This window comes from Pristiophorus japonicus, chromosome 4, assembly GCF_044704955.1.
Source record: "Pristiophorus japonicus isolate sPriJap1 chromosome 4, sPriJap1.hap1, whole genome shotgun sequence".
Lineage (NCBI taxonomy): Eukaryota > Metazoa > Chordata > Chondrichthyes > Pristiophoridae > Pristiophorus > Pristiophorus japonicus.
The window spans coordinates 135,940,025-135,965,434 of record NC_091980.1 but is presented as its reverse complement, the minus strand read 5'-3'; the positions used below and the strand labels follow the sequence as shown (position 1 = coordinate 135,965,434).

At 45.2% G+C, this 25,410-nt stretch overlaps 1 protein-coding gene across 4 annotated transcripts in view; it reads left to right on the top strand.

Moving 5' to 3' along the window:
• Positions 1–25,410, top strand: part of ebf1a (EBF transcription factor 1a) — an 822,218-nt gene that overhangs the window by 588,566 nt on the left and 208,242 nt on the right. For all 4 annotated transcript variants that reach the window (XM_070878591.1, XM_070878590.1, XM_070878589.1 and 1 more), the window contains exon 7: positions 16,148–16,229. In XM_070878591.1, coding sequence (XP_070734692.1) covers positions 16,148–16,229 — 82 coding nt within the window. The remainder of the gene's footprint in view (positions 1–16,147; positions 16,230–25,410) is intronic.

Genomic DNA, 25,410 nt, shown 5'->3' with positions numbered 1-25,410 from the left:
GTTATTAATCTATAATGTATTAAAAATCCTATGTCTACATATATTTCCTGTCAACGTTTTCCATGATAAATTCTCATACTGGAAAGTACTTATGCAAACTTGTCCTGCTGTAATTACACCCTTGGTGATGTGCAATGCCTCCACTGGTGGAAGGGTGGAATTACACTGTGACACCTTTACATAGGCAATTTCCATTATAAATATGGACATAGGAATTGTAGCAGAAAATGTTGAGAGGAAGTGAGTGCCTATTTTTAATGTAAGAAAGCATTTGCATTTATATAGCACCTTTCACAACTCAAGACATCCCAAAGTGCTTTACAGCCAACAAAGTTCTTTTTTTGAAGTGTAGTCACAATTGCAGCGTAGGAAATGCTGCAACCAATCTGTGCACAGCAAGGTCCCACAAACAGAAACTTGATAATGACCAGATAATCTTTTTTAGTGATATTAGTTGAGGGATAAATATTGGTCAGGGAAGAACGCCCAGCTCGTCTTTCGAAATAGTGCCGTTGGATCTTTTATGTCCACTTGAGAGGGCAGGCAGGGCCTTGGTTTAATGTCTCATCTGAAAGAGGTAGATAATTGCTGGGGTCTCCCTTGAAATTTCTCAGAGTGGAGGAATGACTGGTGGCGATATTAACACAGACACACATTTAACCCATCCAGGTGATATTCCTCTGTCCAGTATTATAGCAGCCACGTTAACTCATTTAAAACAATGGATTAATAGCTGTGCTAAAACAGCAGAGGAATGCCATCCAAACACCTCAGATCATGTCAGAAACAGTAATTTCTAGGCTCGAGAATGTGAACGCGGGGCGTCGTGTAAGTAGGAATTTACCTGAACACCAAATGAGAACTGCTCTTCAATCTCTCCCGAAGACTATTTGACCAGTAAAACTTGGCCATTGCGATAATTATTATTAGATGAAGAGAATTTTTTTTACATGCTCCCTGGCTGTGATTGGAATACACATCCCACCTTCAAGCAAATCACTAGATACAGCTGTTTGAAGATAAAAACGAGCAGCCGCTACCAGTAACATAAAAAGGCATCCGACCCTGGCTAATGCAATTATGAGGTGGTGGAAATCAGCCCTCAGCACTACAGAAGAATGGGCTTGAAAGGCAGTGGCAATCAGATAAGCTCGCACAAAGAAGAAGTGTCAGGCCTTATTGCTGAAATAAATCAGTCTAATCTGATGGAGCTTCTCTTAGCTTCTGTACTGAGGATGTGAGCTCACTGCATCAAAGCTTAATGACGAGGAAAAGGGCTTGAACCTTGTGCAGCATCAGCAAGCTGGCTCTTTCTTTCCTCCCTTGGAAATCCAATACATATTGACCTGTGTACCGTTGAGAGCACTTTGCCTGGATGTCAGCAGGTTGTTCAGGAACTCGTGTATTGGAATTGGCCCTGATTGTTTCGCGAATTTAATAAAACACATTAGACAAGCGCGAGTTTGACCAGATCAGCTAGCAATCAATAGGCAATGCGCAAGAGAGTGTACTTTAAATAAACCCTGTCAAATTGCCCAAAACATTTACATTAAGCTGGCTACTATTTTGGGGGGGTGGGGGAACTTTGTTCAACTTTTTCATTCTTTTGGGACCAGAGTTACGAGGAAAGGTTATAAAAACTCGGACTCTTTAGCTCTGAAAGGGAGTAATTGAGAGAGGATCTGATAGAGGTTTAGAAGATACTACGTGGAATAGGAATGGTTAATCTCGAGCACTACTTTTAAGTTAAACCATGACTGCAGGACTAAGGGACACAGATATAACCCGGAAAAAAAAAAAATTCATAAATTGCTATAGCGGCTTTCACGACCTCAGGACATCCCAAAATGCTTTACAGCCAATGACGTACTTTTGAAGTATCATCATCATAGGCAGTTCCTCGGAGTCAAGGATGACTTGCTTCCACTCTAAAAGTGAGTTCTCAGGTGACTGGCGTCCAATGCACGACCGACAGTCTCTGTCACAGGTAGGGCAGACAGTGGTTGAAGGAAAGGGTGAGCGGGGAGACTGGGTTGACGCATGATCCTTCCGCAGTCTTCACTTGGTTTCTGCTTCCTCTCGGCAATGAGACTCGAGGTACTCAGCACCCTCCCAGATGCTCTTCTTCCACTTTGGGTGGTCTTGGGCCAGGGATTCCCAGGTGTCGGTGGGGATGAAGGAGGCTTTGATGGTGTCCTTGAAGCATTTCCTCTGCCCACCTGGGGCTTGCTTGCCGTGTCGAATCTCCGAGTAGAGCACTTGCTTTGGGAGTCTCGTGTCGGGTATGTGGACAATGTGGCCCGCCCAACGGAGCTGATCAAGTGTGGTCTATGCTTTGAAGTGTAATCACTGTTGTACTGTAGGAAACAGGTGTAGTAGGGCTGATGTCAGGGAGCACTTCTTCACACATTGTGAGCGATGCCTGGAGTGAGGTTCTGGATTGGATAGTGAAGGCAAAAGTTCAGGGATCATTCTAGGGGCAGTTAATGTTGTGGTTTGCATTGAAGGATGAGCTAGGTCGGCCAAATAACCTCCCTGCGCTGTTGCTATTATGTTTGGGAGGCAGTAGTAGCTAATGATCTGGGATGTTTGCTGACTACTAAGTTAGTTTATTTGTTATTTATTAAGAGTTTCGCTGATGGTGTAATGGGCGGAGCCAGTATGTAGACATCTACAAGGCCACATAGGCTTCACGTTTGGCTCCCAGTCTATTTCTAGTTCAGCCCAAACAACAGTTCGGACACTCTAATTGGCCTGAGCAACCGTCAACTCTGGATTGGAGGTGAAAAAAATCAACTGAAATTCCCACCCTGATCATTATTTAATGATTATTGCTGCAAAGCGCATTGAGACATTGGGTGAGGATGTAATTGGGCTTGGCTGCGCTATTATTACTGACTGGGTAGCTTACTGGCTCCGATTGCCTAGGCTCACATGTGGAGAGTGGCTTCTTGAACAAGGTACTGGAGATAGTCCAGTAACCATGGAACTGCAAGCCAACAAGAACCGGCACCTTTGGGAGAGGAAGGGAGACATTTGGAGAGGGAAGGGGAGAAAGAACAAACCCATACACTTTGGCCAAACCATATTTTCTATGATTGTTCCATTGAATGGTGTCAGAAGTTGGAAAGCGGAATGTCAGGAGCCAAGGTTGAACTCATGACCTCACTAGTGGGACAGTATATTGAACACTGGAGGGGAAGCAATGTAAAGTTGGCAGTGAATTTGAAGGTGCATTTTAAACATTTAGACAATATAATTTCAGTAAGGGAACAATTATTTCTCAGATATTCGTCGTTAATATTTTATATTTTGAAGGGCATTATTTATTGCTGGGCAGATCGATGTATACATCTCAGCCTTGAGTCAGAAGGCCCTGGATTCAAGTCTCACTCCAATGACCTGAGCACAATATCTAGGCTGACACTCCAGTTTTCAGCTTTCGGCTGAGGTGTTGAACTGAGTCCCCTTCTGCCCTCTCAGGTGGACTTAAAAGATCCAACGGCAATATTTCGAAGAAGAGCAGGAGAGTTCTCCCTGGTGGGTCAATATTTATCCTTCAACCAACGTCGTTAAAAACAGATTATCTGGTCATTATCACATTGCTATTTCTGGGACCTTGCTGGACGCAAATTGGCTGCCGTGTTTATTACATTACAACAGCAACTACAATTTTTTTTGAAGTATTTAATTGGCTGCAGGTCGTGAAAGACACTAAATAAACGCAAGTCCTTCTTTCTTCTTCTTTATCACCATCTCGTCAGTCCGTACAGCTGACCACGGACAGGATGCAATTCTTCCTTCAGAAATATTGACAGCAGAAGGAGGCGACCGATGCCTTTTGTCAAAACTGTCCACAGATCAGCCTCGCCGTGTGACTTATAAATCAAGTGGAGCTGTTGAGTATTTATGGGGGATTTAGCATGACTGAAAGCAAAACTGGGTGTCAGCACAAAGGTTAAGCCTCATGGCTGACGGAATCTCTCACATTCCCTGTGCTACTGATACCCTGCAGCAGCTGAGATACACTGATCTTATACAGTTAGTCTGTGTACATAAAGAAATCCGGCCTTTGGACGAGGGACAACTCCACCACGAGCCCTCGGCAAATGGACAGGCTCCAGTGGAAATGCACTTGACACAAGCATTGTGGTGACGTCCTGCAACTGGTTTCATCTTGTTCCAACTCTCCAATTTAGGCCCAAATTTGATTGGCTTTGTTTGCATTGAGAATAGGGTTACAGCCCCTGCAAAACTCAGCAGGCTGAACGAACGAGTGGCTCAGGGAAGGACCCATGTTCACTCCCCGGTTCCATGCTAGGTTTGCGGAATTTCAGCTAAGGTAGCAAACAGGGCTGTGACAAACTCGCTCAGCACACTGGTGTCCAGAGAGCTGAGAATCATCCTGAACTTCTGCTCTTATTTGCTATTTAACATCCCCTAATGGACAAGATTGGGGGTAGTTGTGATGCATCCCATGGTGGAAGAGCTCACTGTCCAGGCTCACACTTGAATGATGGCCCTCAGGCAAGATGGGTGGCTGGCACTTGTAAGGTGAACCATACCACAGCAAACAGATGCCTAGTACCTCACTCAAGTGGTTATTTTTGTACGTCATCTCAGGTAATGAGTGTTGGCTGACCACTTGACTACAGAGGGAGTTGTCAAGTTAAGAGGGTTCTGCCCTGTCCAATAACCACTCAAGTGTTTTTTCCAATAACCACTCAAGTGCAATGCCGAGCAGAATGCTACAACTTCCCTCCTCCCCAGCCTGGGGTGTTAAAGGCCAATTGTCTTGGCCCTACTATTGCTCAGGTTGATACCAGCTAACTCAGCACAGACCTGGGATCATGCTGGTCTGTATGACTCCATTCAATACTACCTCAGTGAGCAATCACAAGAGCTGTGTCTATATTAACAATCTGAGTCAGACATAATCAGTCTTCACAGCAGAACTTGAGCACATAATCCAGGCTGACACTCCAGTGCAATACTGAGCGACTGTTGGAGGTGCCGTCTTTTGGATGATGCATAAAACTGAGGCCCCTGTCAACCTGTCTGGGTGGATGTAAAAGATCCCATAGCACTATTCGAAGAAGAGCAGGGGGTTCTTCCGGTGCTTTGGCCAATATTTATTCCTCAACCTTGTTTTCAAATCCCTCCATGGCCTCTCCCCTCCCTATCTGTGTAACCTCCTCCACCCCACAACCTCCCGAGATGTCTGCGCTCCTCTAATTCTGCCGTCTTGACCATCACTGATTATAATCGCTCAACCATTGGTGGCAATGCCTTCTGTTGCCTAAACCCTAAGCTCTGGAACTCCCTGCCTAAACCTCTCTGCCTCTCTTTACTACTTTAAGATGCTCCTTAAAACCTACCTCTTTGACCAAGCTTTCGGTCACCTGCCCTAATTTCTCCTTAGGCGGCTCAGTGTCAAATTTTTGTATTATAATACTCCTGTGCAGCGCCTTGAGACGTTTTACTATGTTAAAGGCGCTATATAAATACAAGTTGTTGTTGTTCAACCAACATCACTAAAAGCAGATTAACTGCTCATTCATCCCTTTACTGTTTTAGGATTTTTCTTTGTTGCCACATTTGTCGATATAACAAGAGTGACTGCACTTCAAAGCTAATTCATTGGCTGTGAAGCACGCTGGGCCGTCCCGAGAATGTGAACTGCAAGTTATTTTTTTCTCGATGTGCACTAATGGGAAAATGAAGTGATCCTGCACTCCTGTGCGGTCCTTCATGGGTCTGAGATAGGGTGAAATGTGGCAGTGTCTAAAGAAAGAATTTCATTTATACAGCACGTTTCAAAACTTCAGCATATCACAAAGTGCTTTACAGCCAATTAAGTACTTTTTCCTGAAGTGTAGTCACTATTGTAATGTAGGAAACGCAACAGCCAATTTGCACCCAGCAATGTGCTAATGATCAGATAATATGTTTTAATGATGTTGGTTGAGGGATTATATTGAACAGAACACCGGGGATAACTCCCCTGCTCTTCGTCAAAATAATGCCCTGTGATCTTTCCCATCCACCTAAGGGGGCAGATAGACCCTCATCCCAAAGATGACACTCCCTCAGTACTGCACTGAAGCATCAGCTTACATTTTATGCTCAAGTCTCTAGAGTGGGGACTTGAACCCATGACCTTCTGACTCAGAGACAAGAGTACTACCCACTGAGCCATGACTGACAACTTAATCTTAACCCTTCAACCTGCACACCCATCAAGCAAGGCCCTGTGCTGAGAGCGCTGAATAAACCTACATGTGTTGATAAAGTATCTGGGTGTGAAATTGCTATGTTGAAAATAGAGAATACTGTACACTTCCTGGTGCGATGCCATATTTAAACAAGTGGAATGAGTCCATAATACACAAGCATTATATTCAGCTGTAAATGTATTCAGTCTCACTTGGATAAGCGTGGTGTCACATTAACACCAGTGCAATACTCTATTATACAATTGCTATCTCAGTGCAAAATTTAATCCTTGTACATGTCCATGCCCATTGTTAGTCTGCATATTTTCTGTTGTAGGTTAGTAATTAGTGAAGGCAAGCCTAGCCGGGACACTGCATTTACTGAAAGTGGATGATGCTGACTGACTTGTAGCAGCTCACACTGATACAGTAATGATTTGTGTGACTGGGCCAGATCTTGTAAATCTGCTGTTAAAAAAAAACTCCTCCATAAATCGAGAACAAACTTTTGTGCTAAATGCAGCTCTGTATAAAATGTTCCTTGAGCCAATTACAGCTGTTGCACTTCGAGGTGCGGCTGAGGCTCATTAGCAATTGCGGACTTATCCGCACATCCCTCCGAAATTGATTGTTTTTGGTTCATCTCTGGAGCATCGAATTAATCCTGAGATTTCAAATGTTGTTTTTCAAAAGCTAAGGATTCAGATGGTGCGTCCAACTGCAGATTGCCAGACTGAATGAAGGATTCTTGCAGACTCTCGAATGTTATTATGAAATGAAGATTTAATAAGCATAGCAGATTAGGAATATATGGAATTACGGTGATTTTTGTGGAAGCAAAGTAGCTATTTTGACACTCGCTGGGCAAGGACACACAATTGAAAAAGGAGGATGCAAAGAGGCTTCAAGGGGATATAGACAGGCTAAGTGAGCGGGCAAGGTCATGGCAAATGGAATATAATGTGGAGAAATGTGAAGTTATCCACTTTGATAGGAAAAATAGAAAAGCAGAGTATTTTTTAAATGGTGAGAGATTGGGAAATGTTGGTGTTCAGAGGGACCTGGGTGTCCTTGTACACGAATCACTGAAAGTTAACATGCAGGTACAGCAAGAAATTAAGAAAGCAAATGGTATGTTGGCCTTTATTACAAGAGGATTTGAGTACAAGAGTAACGACATCTTCCTGCAATTATACAGGGCCCAGGTAAAACCACACCTGGAGTATTGTGTACAGGTTTGGTCTCCTTATCCAAGGAAGGATATAATTGCCATTGAGGGTGTGCAACGAAGGTTCATCAGACTGATTCCTGGGATGGGGGATTGTCCTATGAGGAAAGATTGAGTAGACTTGGCCTATATTCTATAGAGTTCAGTAGACTGAGAGGTGATCTCATTGAAATATACACAATTCTTACAGGGCTTGACAGGGTAGATGCAGAGAAGATGTTTCCCCTGGCTGGGAAGTCTAGAACCTGGGGTCACAGGCTCAGAATAAGGGGCCGGCCATTAGGACTGAGATGAGGAGAAATTCCTTTACTCAGAGGGTATTGAATCTTTGGAATTCTCTACCCCCGATGGCTGTGGAGGCTCAGTCGTTGAGTGTATTCAAGGCAGAGATCGATAGATTTTTGGATACTAAGGGAATTAAATGAAATGGAGATAGTGCAGGAAAGTGGAGTTAAGGTAGAAGATCAGCCACGATCTCATTGAATTGCAGAGCAGGCTTGAGGGGCCAAATAGCCTACTCCTGCTCCTATTTCTTATGTTCTCATGAGTCCAAATTCTTAGCTAAAGAAAGAAAATAGGAAAGACATTTTTTAAAAAAGAATAAATAAATAAAAGCATTTATATAGCTCCTGTCACAACCTCAGGATGTCCAAAAGTGCTTTACAGCACTAAATGAGGTGTAGTCACTGTTGTAATGTAGGAAACGCGGCAGCCAATTTGCGCACAGCAAGCTCCCACAAACAGCAGTGTGATAATGACCAGATAATCTGTTTTTGTTACGTTGATTGAGGAATAAATATTGGCCAGGAACCGGGGATAACTCCCCTGCTCTTCTTCGAAATAGTGCCATGGGATTTTTTACGTCCACCAGAGAGAGCAGACGGGGCCTCGTTTTAACGTCTCATCCGAAAGACGGCATCTCCAATAGTACTGCACTGTAGTGTCATTCTAGATTATGTGCTCAAGTCTCTGGAGTGGGACTTGAACCCACAACCTTTTGACTCAGGAGAGAGTGATACCCACTGAGGCACGACTGACACCATTTCTTCAACATCAAAAAAAAAGTTTGAAATGTTGGGATTCATTCGGTTCTCCAGAGCTAAATTAAAATAATCAATTTTGGTTGGATCGATGGATAATCGCAGCTGATGGGATGTCTACAATCTGGTTTCAGCAGTTGTAGCATTAGCTAAAGTTCTCACTACTGCTCACTATCCCCTGCTGGAAAAGCATGTGTGTGGATGTAAGGTGAGGACAGGACTGAACCCAGCTGAAAATCCTTTCACCGTCAATTTTCCCTCTGGTACCCACTGTCCAATTCATTACAGCAGGGATACTCACCTTGGCAAGATCCAAGGATTGTATGCCCTGGAATTTAGAAGGTTAAGGGTTGATTTAAGAACATAAGAAATAGGAGCCGGAGTAGGCCATTTGGGCCCTTGAGCCTGCTCCGCCATTCAATAAGATCATGGCTGAAGGAAGTTTTCAAAATATTAAGGGGAACTGATAAGGTAGATAGAGAAAAGCTATTTCTGCTGATTTGGGAGTTTACGACGAGGGGACATAGTCTAAAAAGTACAGCCAGGCCTTTCAGGAGTGACATTAGAAAACACTTCTACATGCAAAGGGTGATAGAAGTTTGAAACTCTCTTCCACAATTGCCAATTGATGCTAGGTCAATTGTTATTTTAAATCGGAGATTTCTGTTAACCAAAGGTATTAAGGAATATGGGGCAAAGGTGGATATATTGAGTCACAGATCAGCCATGATCTAATTGAATGGCAGAACAAGCTCGAAGGGCTAAGTGGCCTACATCTGTTCCTATGCTCCTATGATCTTAGAGAGATAGAAACATAGAAACATAGAAACATAGGAAATAGGTGCAGGAGCAGGCCATTCAGCCCTTCTAGCCTGCACCGCCATTCAATGAGTTCATGGCTGAACATGAAACTTCAGTACCCCCTTCCTGCTTTCTCGCCATACCCCTTGATCCCCCGAGTAGTAAGGACTTCATCTAACTCCTTTTTGAATATATTTAGTGAATTGGCCTCAACTACTTTCTGTGGTAGAGAATTCCACAGGTTCACCACTCTCTGGATGAAGAAGTTTCTCCTCATCTCGGTCCTAAATGGCTTACCCCTTATCCTTAGACTGTGACCCCTGGTTCTGGACTTCCCCAACATTGGGGACATTCTTCCTGCATCTAACCTGTCTAAACCCGTCAGAATTTTAAACGTTTCTATGAGGTCCCCTCTCATTCTTCTGAACTCCAGTGAATACAAGCCCAGTTGATCCAGTCTTTCTTGATAGGTCAGTCCCACCATCCCGGGAATCAGTCTGGTGAACCTTCGCTGCACTCCCTCAATAGCAAGAATGTCCTTCCTCAAGTTAGGAGACCAAAACTGTACACAATACTCCAGGTGTGGCCTCACCAAGGCCCTGTACAACTGTAGCAACCCCTCCCTGCCCCTGTATTCAAATCCCCTCGCTATGAAGGCCAACATGCCATTTGCTTTCTTAACCGCCTGCTGTACCTGCATGCCAACCTTCAATGACTGATGTACCATGACACCCAGGTCTTGTTGCACCTTCCCTTTTCCTAATCTGTCACCATTCAGATAATAGTCTGTCTCTCTGTTTTTACCACCAAAGTGGATAACCTCACATTTATCCACATTATACTTCATCTGTCATTCATTTGCCCACTCACCTAACCTATCCAAGTCACTCTGCAGCCTCATAGCATCCTCCTCGCAGCTCACACTGCCACCCAACTTAGTGTCATCCGCAAATTTGGAGATACTACATTTAATCCCCTCATCTAAATCATTAATGTACAATGTAAACAGCTGGGGCCCCAGCACAGAACCTTGCGGTACCCCACTAGTCACTGCCTGCCATTCTGAAAAGTACCCATTTACTCCTACTCTTTGCTTCCTGTCTGACAACCAGTTCTCAATCCACGTCAGCACACTACCCCCAATCCCATGTGCTTTAACTTTGCACATTAATCTCTTGTGTGGGACCTTGTCGAAAGCCTTCTGAAAGTCCAAATATACCACATCAACTGGTTCTCCTTTGTCCACTTTACTGGAAACATCCTCAAAAAATTCCAGAAGATTTGTCAAGCATGATTTCCCTTTCACAAATCCATGCTGACTTGGACCTATCATTTCCAAATGCGCTGCTATGACATCCTTCTACCTGTGGAATGAGGAAAGGAGGGGAGAAAATTGAGGGGGAAGAGAATGGCGGAATACTCGATTGAGGGAACATTCCAGGAGGGGAAATAATTACAAATTAACAGACTGACTGAACATAAGCACTTGCTGGGGCAGTAAACGAAAATGAATCAGATTAATTACCGGGTTCTTTATTCTGTTTCAAAGCCACTACGTTATGAAGATTCTAACAAGGCCTGTCACAGGCCTAACTCTGAGCCTGACCTTTAACTTCTTACAACATTATTGCTTTGTAGGCAGAAGGAAGAAACTGCTTGATCAGAGCAAAGAGCTAAATCAGCGTGTGAATGTCAAGTGGAAGAATATCAGTAACTTGATAATTAGAGTTGTGTTGTACAGGATTTTGAAAATCACACTCTAGTGGCCACAAAGAATATGCTTGGAATATGTAATATTGAATATTCATGTCATTTGTTATGGTTATTTAATTAATTAATGTTGACACATTTTATGCTGAGCTGTTAGTTAGAGTTCTGATTACATTGAGTCTCCCCCCACCCCCATCCAGTGATAGCTCCCTGCTCATCACAGATATCAGTAGATAGGGCAATGTTCAGCTTTCTTACTTCCTTCCCGCTTGGAGGCACTGACTCACGTTGGAGTAAATATGCTTCACCCCTGCAACTATCTCGATTAAGAGGCTACTCTCCGTGTTTGAATGTCAGTAGGTTTAGTCTTTGGATGGTTCATTACCATACCCCTGTATTGTATTATTAACAAGGGCTGTTACTTTTGCATGCAGAAGTGTAACAGAACTGCAACAATTTAGAGAGACATGTCTTGGTAAAAAAAAAGCGTTTCGGTAAACCTTTCCCATCATTTTGCAAAGACAAAACACAATGGCCTAGAAATTTATCTCAGGCGGTGGGGCGAAACAGGCAGTATCGGATCGACCGCCGTGATAAGCAGCATCTGATATTTAGTTCCATTTGACTGCAAGATCTGAATATCAGTGCTGTGTGTGACGGGCGGCCGATCCGATACCACCAGTTTTGTGCCTCTGCCTGAGACGAATTTCTAGGCTGATGATGGGAATAGTGTTGAAATACCTATACTATCATTTTCTTTCTTCTTCCTTCCGGTCCTTGAAGATGTTGACTCTTGTTGGGGTATGGTTCCATACCCCCCTCATACCTCATCAAAATGGCCATTCTTCATGTGTAAACCTTCAGTTGCATTTATATAGCGCCTTTAACGTAGTAAAACATCCCAAGATGCTTCACAGAAGCGCTAGCAGACAAAATTTGACACTGAACCACATAGAGCTATTAGGACAGGTGATCAAAGCTTGGCCAAAGAGGTAGGTTTTAAGGAGCATCTTAAAGGAGGAGAGGTAGAGAGGCGGAGAGGTTTAGGGAGGGAATTCTAGAGCTTAGGTCCTAGGCAGCTGAAGGCACGGACACCAATGGTGGATGTGCAAGAGCTCAGAATTGGAGGAAGTTTGTAGGGCTGGGGGAGGTTAAATGGTTAGGGAGTGACGAGGCCATGGAGGAACTCGAAAAAAAAAAGGAGAATGCTAAAATTGAGACCTTGCCGGACCGGGAGCCAATGTAGGTCAGTGAGCACAGGGATGTTGGGTGAATGGGACTTGTTGTGAGTTGGGACTTGGGCAGCAGAGTTTTGGATGACCTCAAATTTACTGAAAGAAGGAAAAGACTTGCATTTATATAAGCGCCTTCTGCAACCACCAGACATCCCAAAGCGCTTTATTGAAGTGTAGTCACTGTTGTAATGTAGGAAATGCGACAGCAAGCTCCCACGAGCAGCAATGTGATAATGACCAGACAATATTGTTTTTTTTTAGTGATGTTGATTGAGGGATTAAATATTACTCCCCTGTTCTTCTTCAAAATAGTGCAGTGGGATCTTTTACATCCAGCTGAGAGGGCAGACAGGGCTTCAGTTTAACATCTCACCTGAAAGATAGCACCTCTGACGGTGCAGCACTCCGTCAGTACTGCACTCGAACGTCAACCTAGATTTTTGTGCTCAAGTCTCTGGGTGGGACTTGAATCCATAATCTCCTGGGTCAGAGGTGAGTGCACTACCAACTGAGCCACTACTGACCCTAGCTGACTGAGGGTGGAATATGGGAATGAATAGTAAATGTTACCACGACAGGTCTGAGCGCTCTCCTCACCCGACATCCTGCATGGGGCTACTGAACTGCGATAAGGACTTGAATGCCGCCCTCCCCCGCCCTCCCCACCAGCGCAAGAGTACTGAGGCCAACAGTAACACCCTAATTGGAGCTTTACCTGAGTGACAGGTTATCACAGACCAAGGATCAAAGCTAGGGGCCTTCTGATCGGTATGGTTAGTAGTACGCAGTTTGATGCCTTTACCTACTAGGCCATTAATAAAAAGGGCTTGTGAAACATTATTTTATGAAGGCAGTGCCTTTTAAAACATAGTACAGATCATTACACAGGTCAAGTGGTTTTGAGAAATGGGATAATAATATTGTGACTTACATGCAGTCAACTATGTCAGGCGCAGTTCAATTTTGCCAGGCTTGAGATGTGATTCACTTATTTCCAGTAACAAAATGATGAGGATTGTACACGTTCTTATTTTACTTCCAGTACACATACTCCTTGAACCTCATGATAATTGCAAACATAAACTGAGGGACACTAAAGCGGTCAGGAAGAGCACGGAGAAATCCTGGTGCAGGTTTCCAGTTACAACATTGAACAGGACTACATATGTAATGGAGGGGAGGTTGCTAAATACCAGCACCACAGGCTTGATTTTTTGCAAATCCCTATTGATAATCTAATGAAATGTGAGGGGCGGTATGGGATTTGAGGCAACGAGCTCGAGAGAGCCTCATTAATCGAAGGTAAAGGGCTTCCTTCACATCAAATGTAACTATAGCTGTACTACTGTCAGATGTGGTCCCATAGCTAAAAAAAGCAGTAACCGTGACTTAATTTAAGCTCCCACCATGCCTTTTGTAAACCAATGAATCCACGGCACTTTGCACTGAGTGCCAATCTGCTGCTTTTACTTTGATTTCATTTTTTTTTCTCTCTTTTACTTCTGTGCTTCTGTTGCCTGGCGCCAGAATTAGCGCAAGTATGAGCAAGAGAGAGAGAAAGGGTGAGAAAATAAATTGGCCTGGTTGGTGCTGATTATGTGAAATTGACCTGAAACTGACACGTAGATGGTTGGGAAAGGGATACCGCAGCTGACATTCCCTCTGAATGGATTTTTTCCCTATATTTGGGAAATATCGACGCATCAGCATGTCGCCACATGTCCTTGCTCTTGTTTAGAACTTCCAGGCAAATTTATCCCAGAAAATGGATCCCTGCTTCCTATCTCGCACACCATTACTCAGTTTGGGGGTGTGCGTGGGTATTTTTAACCGTTTCATCTGCCTCAGTCTAAAAGCATTTCTTTAGGGTGCCACGGCCAAAGCGGGCAGCTGCAAAGGCTCGTGCGTTTCGGAGATGCTCGAAAACGTTTTGGAGCCGGTCCCTGGGGCCTCCACCAGCCCCCTCCCTCCGAATCTGCAGTTTCTGAAAGACATGGCCACATAAGGGCCTGTTTGAGGCGCCGTGCACCGGTTGACAGGGCTGTCTTTGCCTCCCGACAGATGGTACGTCTCTTCATTTCAACAACCCACTCATCGCAGGAGGCCACAGCGGACCGGGCCCACAGGCCCTGCCAACATTCCTGATGGCAGCAGCAGTTCAGGATCAGGGATCTGGTGTCTGTGCCCTTCATAGCTCAGGATACTAACTGAAGAGCTGTTGAAATGCCCGAGCGACAGGCAGCGAGAGAGTGAGAGGAAAAAAAAAGTCGTCGGCATGTCAAGAGCGTGGAGTGTGCCCGCGTTTCATTTCTTCCTGGCAGGATTCTTGTCGCATTCAGCACATTGCTCGTCTTTCATGGGCTTTCTTGGCGGGTGGACAAACCCCTCCCCTGTGGCACACATTTGTCTCTCCTTCAGACGCCAGCGTTTATACTGACAGCCTGTCCTACATGTTCTGAGCAGACTGGCACAGTTGGGTGTAAAAAGTTCGACAATGGGGCAATGAAAAAAAAAACGCAACACAAGAAAAAGAAATCAAACAGAGGCAGGCCTTTGATGGAGATCCCGCCCACGCCGGTTTTTTTTTAAATGTAAAAGAGCGATGTGGGAAAGGGATTAAAATAAATTTGAAAATGAAAGAGAAAATGATGGAAATACACAGCAGGTACATCAGCCTCTGTGAAGACAAAAGGCAGGCTAACAGATCGGATAATACTCTGGTGTGGTATAGTCCACCCTGCCGCAACATTAACCCATCTCTTCTTTTTACGGATGCTGCCAGACCTCCTGTGTATTCTGTTGTTATTTTGCGGGGGCGGGGGGGGGGGAGGGGGCGGAGTGCAGTGTTGATAACCCAGTGTGCACAGACAACTCAGGGTCAAAATAAATCTTTCCTTGCATAACCTGTGGTAATGGTTCCACAGACACCAGCAACTCTCAGGTGCCTTGTTTTGCCAAAATGACTGGCCTTCCTGCATGAGGCTAGACCGTGAGTGCTAGACAGCTCTTCAACCAGAGGAGGCATTGTAACCAAGCACAATCCTATTTAATGCCCACACTGGACCTGACATGAAAGGTGCACTGAATAGCAGTCAGGCCCTTCCATAGCCCAGGAGTGCCGGCCACTTGAGCCTGCTGACTTCATGGTCAGTACTACACCAGGCAGTGCTTTCTTCCACTAGGCCATCGCGGAACTCTTGAGTTGCAGTTTCTAATGTCCAGCTTATACATTCTCCTTCATACATACTCAGAGACGCAACGCTTACACACACACACACACATATATGCATGCATACATGCACACATACACATGATTACAAATGAACAAAAGCACAAGAACAACTTGCATTTATATAGTGCATTTAACCTAGTAAAAACATCCCAAGGTGCTTCACAGGAACGTCATCAGACAAAACACGCACACACATACATACAAATATAAACACACACATATATGCACACATACAAACACACACCACACACGCACACATACAAACACACACTGCACACACACACATATATATACACGCACACGTTCTAATGCACACAGCTCACTCGTCACAGACCAGGAATGAACTGGTCTTCTGGTCTCAGTGTGACTCAGTCACACACTGCAGACTGAAGATCAGGTACATAAATCCCTTTGTTTGTAGCAATATCGTCCCTCCCTCCACTGATTAGTGAAATTACCAATCGAAGCCAGAAAATAAGGTAAAATAGAGCAGAAGGTAAAAAGTTGAGAGATGCACTTGAAGTAAAAGGAACAGATCCAGCGATGGTTCTGAACTGCTGCACGCTGCACTCAATCGATGGAAATAGAATTGTTTAAATTCCCTCACAAAGTGGACATTTCCTTTAATTCAGTAAAAGAGTTTTAATCAAATTCTTTTTTTTCTCTCTCTCACTTTCCCACTTCAGGTTCTTCTTGAAGTTTTTTCTGAAATGCAATCAGAACTGCCTGAAGAATGCAGGAAACCCAAGGGATATGCGGAGGTTCCAGGTGAGTATGTTTTTTTTTTATCTCTGCAGCCATCTCCTCTGAAAGCTAATTTGTGAACAAATAATGATTAATTTGTGGAGACTTAGCTCTAAGTGGTAATGGCAAGGGAGAGAGATGTATTAGATGGCTTAGAATGTAAAAATAAAATCTATCTGCACTTGAGTCATTTCTCACAGGGGAGAAGAAGGAAATAAAAAGTCTGTAGTGTTTAATGTGCCTTCTGAACAGTGAAAGCTTCGAACTGTTTGTCTTGGTGCCTGATGCGAGTCCTTTGTTGTAGCAAAGGGCCTGTGTAAGTGTACACTGCCAAGTTCAAGTGTGGGCCAATTCAGACTGGTTGAAGAGGCTGCAGTATTTAACTAGGCCATGTTTGAGGGCTATCTCACATCCATCAGTCGGTATACACTTGTTTCTCACACACTGAGGGGCAGTTAAGATGCTTCGTGTCAACTTCCCTTGGGTTCCCCTGCACCCACGTCGGGTGCAGAGGCATCGCTGTAAGATCTGATGCACGTGCAGTTAACCACCACACGCCAAGTCTAAAACTGGAAAGACGGAGGATCAAGGGCGTGCTCAACAATAACTTTAATGTGGCAAAGTTTCTCAACGTACTTCACAATGGGTAGGATTGGATACCGTGTAGGACTTGGGTCAAAGAACCATAGATGTTTATAGCACAGAATGAGGCCATTTGGCCCATCTTTGCCAGAGCTATCCAAACTAATCCCACTGCCATGCTCTTTCTCTCATAGCCTGACATCTTTCTGTGCTTCACATATTGATCCACTTTGTCCTAAAAGATGCAATAGTCTCCATCTCAAACACACCCTGTGACAAAGCTCCTACCTCTTTCCAATTTCTCCTATCTTTTTTCCTCACACACTTGATGATAATTTTAACTTGGTGATCTCTCATCACTGACTCCCCAACCAATTTAGGAAGCCCGGTTTTGGACTCCCACACATCTCCATATGTGCCCTATAACACCCCTTCATAATTTTAAAGACGTCTATCATATCAACTCTCACCTTCACTTTTCTAGAGAAAAGAACCCCAGCCTTTTCAGTCTTTCCTCTCTTGTGCACTCTTAGTTCTGGTATCAATCCTTGTAAATAATATGTTAAGAGGCTATTTTGTGATTTGGGACATTTAGAAATGGATGCCCCTCAGACTGTTCATATCCTCATTCCGTGTGAGCTCTGCAGTTTAGGCTACAAGTAGCCGAGAACAATTAAACGCAGCGCCGCCGCATTTTTTCCCAGCTCCCCCCCCCCCCCCCCCCCCCACACCCGGGCCGCATGTACCGATTAAAACCCACATCTCGGAAATGGTGGGTTTGTCTGTACGAACGAGTCACAGGTTGGCACTGTCCAGATGGACTGAGATTTTGCCCTCCCCCCTCGCTCCCCCCCCCCGACCCCCCGGCAAACAGTGCAGTGTTTGTGCAATGATGTCAAGCAGCTCGTGATAGTGCATCTGCAACAGATATTGAGCTGGCAGCAGAAAACTGACCCTTGCAAAGAGTCACTCTGAATCATTTAAGCGGCTCTTCCGCAGCATTTAACTGCTGACGTCATGCGAGTGGACCCTCACCAGCCCTTTTCCTTAGTGAGTAACCACTCGTTTTTCCCATATTGGCAATAAGATAAATACGAGCCCTGCTTTAAACAAGAGCAGAAGATTCCTCGCTGGACGCTCATTATTTGTTGTCTTTAAACACTAACTTCTGATCTCCTCCGATGGGTCAGTGAATGAACACACTCCCTGGTCTGGCTCTTGCGACACAGAGTGCAGGAAGGCCCCAAGGTTGGGAACCCCAGTTTGTGCAGAGGTGGCCAATTTCAGTCGTGGTGGAAGTAGGGCTGCTGCAAAAAGAGTCAAAGATAAAATAGAAAAATTGATTGCAAGCAAAATTGATGCCGTGGCACACACACCCCAATGGTATAAGGCAGATGGAGGCGACAGTTGGGGTACTATCTTTGGGCCTTAAGCTAGGGTTCGGTCTTCTGATTGCTAGTCGCTGATTCCTGCCGGAAACTGCGTGTGTGGACATTGAGTGAGGAAAGGATTGAACTCAGTTGTGATGCCCTCCTCCTGCCCCCTCCATGATGGAATTCCCTGTTGACAGTCACTGACTAGGCTTAGAGATGAAGAGTGAGAGAAGTACTGGAATATTGCTGACACCTGTGAATCTGTACCCCAACAACATCTTGCATTTATGTAGCGCTTTTAACATAGTTAAACGTCTCAATGCACTTCATGGGTGTGTAATCAGACAAAAATTTGCACAGAGCCAAAGGAGACATTAGGACAGGTGATATAAAACTTGGTTAAAGAGGCTTGATTATAAAGAACTTTTAAATGAGGCGAGGGATGTGGGAGGCAGAGAGGTTTAGGGAGGGAATTCAAGCGCATAGGGCCTAGATGGATGAAGGTACAGCTGTCAGTGATGGGGCGAAGGAAGTGGGGATATACAAGAGCGTAGGAGGAATGCAGGGTTCTTGGAGGGGTGTCGGGCTGGAGGAGGTTAGAGAGATAGGAAGAAGTGAGGCCATGGAGGGAGTTGGTCACAAGAGTGAGCCAGAGTATGAGTAACGAGGGCTTCTTGGAAGGATGTAGGGCTGGCATTAATCAGCATTCCAGGAGAAAACTAGAGTTGAAACCACACCAAGTGAGTCTCACTCAAGATAAAACTTGGCAGGCTCAGTGACTGCACTCAAGTAGTTAGCAAAAGAAAGTCACTTGTAAGACACAATAGGTCCTTTGTCACTGTGGACCCTCAGTCATCTTAGGGAGAAAAGATACTTGTCTTGTAGAGTACTCTGACAAGCAGACATGGCAAGGGTCCACTAGAGAGTCCACAGGATGATCTGTACGATGGCTCACCTAATAAGTGCTCCCACTACTCAGGCTAATTTTCATATGGTAATCGCTTTTTGTGTTATCTCGGTTCCGCAGTCAGCACTTCTCATGTGTGATTGGTTGGACCCAGGGAAGGTTGCTGATCTGTTGACTCTTAGAAGCGTTACTGTCAAGTCGGCACAAGCCCACGGTAGTTGAGCCTTCAAGTATGTGAACAGTGACTGCTTAATTTCTTGTGCTGTGTCAATTAGTGTGACCTTAGCATTTGGCAAAAAAAAATGACTGGCTTGTACAAATGGAAAAGCAAAGAGAAAATAAAGGCTCAGACTTTATTGAAGTGTTTAGATAAAGCTTCCAAATTGGAGTGGTCTGTCAGCTGCAATGAACTTAAAAATAATAATATATGCCGTCAGATCTCAGTAACATAACACATGTAGGCTGTCAAACAAACAGATGTTTTGTTGTCTCAGTTAATGTGCCTCTTAAGCATCTACTGTTGGGTAACAAGTACTCCTCGAACAAGGGATATGTGCTGGCTCTTTGCATTCTTTGTTAACAGCATTTGATGTTTATTGAAAGGACGAGCTGTGTTTGTCACTGAAATTTTACTGGCAGAGTATGATCTACTAAAGACCCATTCCAAACCAAACCAAGTGTCACCCTGTCTGAAGTAGCAAATGGACCATTACAGTTTGATCTGAAGTGGTTCATTTTGTAAAGCCAAATTCTATATGTGATTGATATATCATTCTACAATCCAATTTTTTTCTTGTGCGATTTACTTCCCTTCTTTCCTGAAGGCACTGATTCATGCTGGTGTACAGTCCCACATGCACTGGCCAGCCTCCATTAACATCCATGTGGTCATTCTTCACATGGTTACCTAGACAGTGAGTGAGAGCAGGCTACTGAATAGTGGGCAGGGCATCACAAGTGAGCGCAGTCCTGTCTCCGTGATGTATACACACACAAATATACAATTACACGCGTAAATACGCACACGCACCCACACAATCTCATGCAATAATTTACATAGCGCCTTTAAGACTCTTCACAGGAGCATCATCAAACAAAACTTGTACACACACAAATATACACACACACACACTCAAATATTCACACATGCACACAGATATACACACAGACTTTAGAAGAAGAGGGTCACTGGACAGTAATTAAAGACAGGAAGCCAGGGTAATTTGTTTTCCCTGCCCTAATCCTTTTACTCATATGGTTATTGGTCAGAGCGTTGTTCACTGCACACTAACTGGTGCATTGGTACCACCTTTGCCATACAGGTTGTCGTTTGGCCAAAGGGACATGTTGCCCGATAATTTGGTTTGTGAAATAACTTGCCAGATTTATAATTGAAGTGGCGAAGTCGCTAATGTGATGATGTAATGGCAGCATCAATTGCGAAGGGACCAATGGCTCTCCAGTCACGTTCAACGGTACAAGGTTGTCCCATTATATAATGTTCAAGATGCGAAAAGCCGCTTGCATTGGCACAGATAATCCCCCGGCCCTCAACATGCCAGGCCATTAATTGAGTTTCTCAGAGCTGACTGTTGCAAGAACTAAGCATATCGGACTGCCCACCCTCCATCCCCCCCCGCCCGAATTCCGCCACGCCTCAATGTGGTTAGCACCTTCCCTTCAAATGGAGTGTCCCAAGCTGAACCAAAACTGGATTAATTTGGGTTGCTGACCGAGCCAAATAGTGTTTGGTCAATCCCAAACCTGCCAGACTAGCAAGGCTGTACTCAGCACGCAGTTAGTCTCAGCTGATGGTTTGTGCTGCGGAACATAGGATCAGGGATCAGCCAATCAGCCCCTTGAGCCTGTTCTGCCATTCAATCATGGCTTATTTGTATCTTAACTCTGCCTACCCACGTTGGTCCCGTAACCCTAATACCCGTGCCGAACAAAATCTATCAATCTCAATTTTGAAATTTTCATTTGACCCCGAGCCTCAACAGCTTTTTGGAGAATATTAAAGTCTGGGTCAGTGCAGCTGAAGCATGAATAATCATCTTAAGAACCTAAGAACATAAGAAATAGGAGCAGGAGTAGGCCATTTGGCCCCTCAAACCTGCTTTACCATTTAATAAGGTCATGGCTGATCTGATCATGGACTCGGCTCCACTTCCCTGCCCGCTCCCCATAACCCTACACTCCCTTATTGCTCAAAAATCTGTCTATCTCCGCCTTAAATATATTCAATGACCCAACCTCCAACTCTCTAGGGCAGAGAATTCCACAGATTTACAACCCTCTGAGAGAAGTAATTCCTCCTCATCTCAGTTTTAAATGGGCAGCCCCTTATTCTGAGACTATGCCTATGTTTCCCCTATGATTGGAAATATCCTCTCTGCATCCACCTTGCCGAGCTCCCTCATTATCTACAGCCAAGGACAGGCATCACTCCGCTGAGCTCCTCTAATTGGACAGTGGAGATAGTCTTTGTATGGACTGAGGTTCCTTCACTAAGCACCTGCACAATGTCTCGTGAATGGTACCAGTAAAGACTATTGAAATAAACTGTGACAAGCAGGGCAGCGCCCTGCTGAACTCTCTGTAACTCCTGGGCAGGATACGAGACAAAGCTTGCTGCCTGTGAGGTGATTCCGATCTCACTGCCAGCCTTCAACCCCTATCTCTCTACACGGTGTCATTTCTCGTCTCCATTATAGTGAAATCCCCGTGGCCTGCACTTCTCTGATCTTCGCTCCCTTGCTCCTTTAAGCTATAAATACTCCATCCTGCATTTATCTTCCCCCTCCCTATCTCCCCACTGTGTCCACTCCCCTATTGTAGCTCAATCTTTCTCAAGGATTTGAAAGCTGTAACTCCTCGGCCCCCTTCCTCAGTCTTCCCATTTCCCTACTGTCTTCAGGCTGTTAATGGCCAAGCTGGAAATCCCCCCAATACCTCCTGATTTACAGGGTGCGTTTCCTCAGGGCTTCTCCCCGCTAGGCTGCAATAGCTTTGTTGGGAGCCCCTGTTTATGGTGAAGGGGGTGGGGTGAAGCCCTGATGAAATTCACCCCATCCACACCCCCACCCCCCCAACCATTTTTTGTTCTTATCAAACTTGGCGCAGCCCTTGACCCTTAACCTCAGTTCCTCAGTTTGAAAAAAAAGTGATCGCTTGCACATTAGTTGTCCAGGGATTGAGAAATCAGTTTTAAATCCCGTTCAGCCAGGTTGTTAGAGCTGTACGTGCTATTGGTGCAGTTGGCACTTTCTTATTCTGCCTTCCTTCGACAATCGGCAGCTGGGAAAGGAAATCACTTCATGCCGGCCATTAAAGTGAAATTTACAACCTTTCGTTCTTAAAAAAACATCCTCCTTATTTGCTCCACCTGCACATTGGATAAATTACTGTTCTCAAAGCAGTTAAGGCAATCTGCAGCCCAAGTGAATAGGAACATAGGGACAGGAGTAGGCCATTCAGCCCCTCGAGCCTGTTACACAGGAACAGGAGTAGGCCATTCAACCCCTTGAGCCTGTTATATAGGAACAGGAGTAGACCATACAGCCCCTCGAGCCTGTTACATAGGAACAGGAGTAGACCATACAGCCCCTCGAGCCTGTTATATAGGAACAGGAGTAGGTCATTCAGTCCCTCGAGCCTGTTACATAGAAACAGGATTAGGCCATTCAGCCCTTTGAGCCGGTTACATAGGAACAGGAGGAGGACCTGCCATATAAATACTGTGGCAACAAGAGCAGGCCAGAGGCTGGGAATTCTGCGGCGAGTACCTCACTTCCTGACCCCCCAAAGCCCATTTGATTAGCACCCTGTCCACCACCTTAATGATTCACTCCCTCCACCACCGACGTACCATGGCTGCAGTGTGTACCATCTACAAGATGCACTGCAGCCACTCGCCAAGGCTCCTTCACAGCACCTCCCAAACCCGCGACCTCTACCACCTAGAAGGACAAGGGCAGCAGGCGCATGGGAACATCATTCCCCTCCAAGTTCTCCTCCAAATCACATACCATCCTGACTTGGAAATATATCGCTGTTCCTTCATCGTCACTGAGTCCAAAATCCTGGCACTCCCTCCTTAACAGCACTGTGGGAGTACCTTCACCACACGGACTGCAGCGGTTCAAGAAGGTGACTCACCACCACCTTCTCAAGGGCAATTAGGGATGGGCAATAAATGCTGGCCCTGCCTGTGATGCCCACATCCCAGAACGAATAAGAAAATACAGGAGTAGACCATTCAGCCCCTCGAGCCTGTTACATAGGAACAGGAGTAGACCATACAGCCCCTCGAGCCTGTTACAAAGGAACAGGAGTAGACCATACAGCCCTTCGAGCCTGTTACATAGGAACAGGAATAAGTCATTCAGCCCCTCGAGCCTGTTACATAGGAACAGGAGTAGACCATACAGCCCATCGAGCCTGTTACATAGGAACAGGAGTAGGTCATTCAACCCCTTGAGCCTGTTACATAGGAACAGGAATAGATCATTCAGCCCCTCGAGCCTGTTACAAAGGAACAGGAGTAGACCATACAGCCCCTCGAGCCTGTTACATAGGAACAGGAGTAGGTCATTCAGCCCCTCGAGCCTGTTACATAGGAACAGGAGTAGACCATACAGCCCATCGAGCCTGTTACATAGGAACAGGAGTAGGTCATTCAACCCCTTGAGCCTGTTACATAGGAACAGGAATAGATCATTCAGCCCCTCGAGCCTGTTACAAAGGAACAGGAGTAGACCATACAGCCCCTCGAGCCTGTTACATAGGAACAGGAATAGATCATTTAGCCCCTCGAGCCTGTTACATAGGAACAGGAGTAGGCCATTCAGCCCCTCGAGCCTGTTACATAGGAACAGGAGTAGACCATTCAGCCCCTCGAGCCTGTTACATAGGAACAGGAGTAGACCATTCAGCCCCTTGAGCCTGTTACATGGAACAGGAATAGGTCATTCAATCCCTCGAGCCTGTTACATAGGAACAGGAGTAGTCCATTCAGCCCCTCGAGCCTGTTACATAGGAACAGGAGTAGACCATACAGCCCCTCGAGCCTGTTACATAGGAACAGGAGTAGGTAATTGCTGTGCCTTTCATTTAGATCATGGTTGATGTGCACCTCAACTCTATTTAGCTGCCTTTGCTCCTTTAATATCCGTACAAAAATCTCTCAATCTCAGTTTTGAAAGTTCCAAGTATCCCCAGTGTCCACAGCCTTTTGGGGAAAGAAGTCCAGATTTCTACTACCCTTTGTGTGAGAAAATTGTTCCTGATTTTGCTCCTAAATGGCCGAGCTCTAATTTTAAGATTATACTCTCTTGATTCCCCCCACCTGAGGAAAGTGTTTATCTCTCCCCTATCGAATCCTTTGAACATTTTGAGCACCTCAATCAGATCACCCATCAATATTCTATACGCGACCTGCCCTCATAACCTAATCTTTAAGCCCCGTTATCATTCTGTTCGTAATCATTCTGGTTCTGTGTCCCCACTCGCAATGGCTCAGCTCGTAGTGCACTGCTCAGTATGTGTCGAGCTGTACAGGCCTTCAGAGCTCCGGCCGAACTCCAGCCATTACTGAGTGTGTTGGTCTCTGCCAGGATGGCAGTGGAGGAAGGGGCCGGGTGTGGGGGGGGTGGTGGCGGGGTGGAAGGGTCGATTCTACTAACAACTGGGTCCTGGGTTTGAGGGGGAGAATGACATAGAATTTACAGCAGAGACGCAGGCCATTTGGCTCAAAAATCAGCCTGAATTCCTGCTCCTGATCCCTATCCAGTAACCCCTCATGTACCTGTATGTTGGTTGGGGCCAGGAATTCCTGCCATGGAGTAAACGACCTGCCAACATTCACTGTCAGTGCTCCCACATAAGGAATGGTCTGTTGGGCCAGTAACCAGGTGGAATTGTGCCCCATAATGTGTCAATGCCTTCAGAAGAGATGGGGAGAAAACTGGAGGCAGGAACAAGCCAAATTTCAATCCACTGCAAGAAAATTCTTCAGGTTCTTAAAAGTATTCTGGGGCAAAACCCAAAGAACATTGTTTTGGATTGAATTGCTATCCCCCAGAAGGCAGTCACACCTTGCTGGGTGTCAGTCCATGGCACTGGCTGTCCTCCAGTGCTTCGGACTAGTGCCTATTCTTGTGTGAGCCTTGATGGCAGGCCATTTGGCCATGTGGTCATCCCATCCGAGCCCAATCCCAATCCCCTGCTCAGCCAATGCTCGTACTCACATACTTTCCAACAGTGCTCCGTGATAAGTGATCAGGATGGGACTCCTGGTCAATCTTAGGAACATGGACGTAGGCCATTCAGCCCTTCAAGG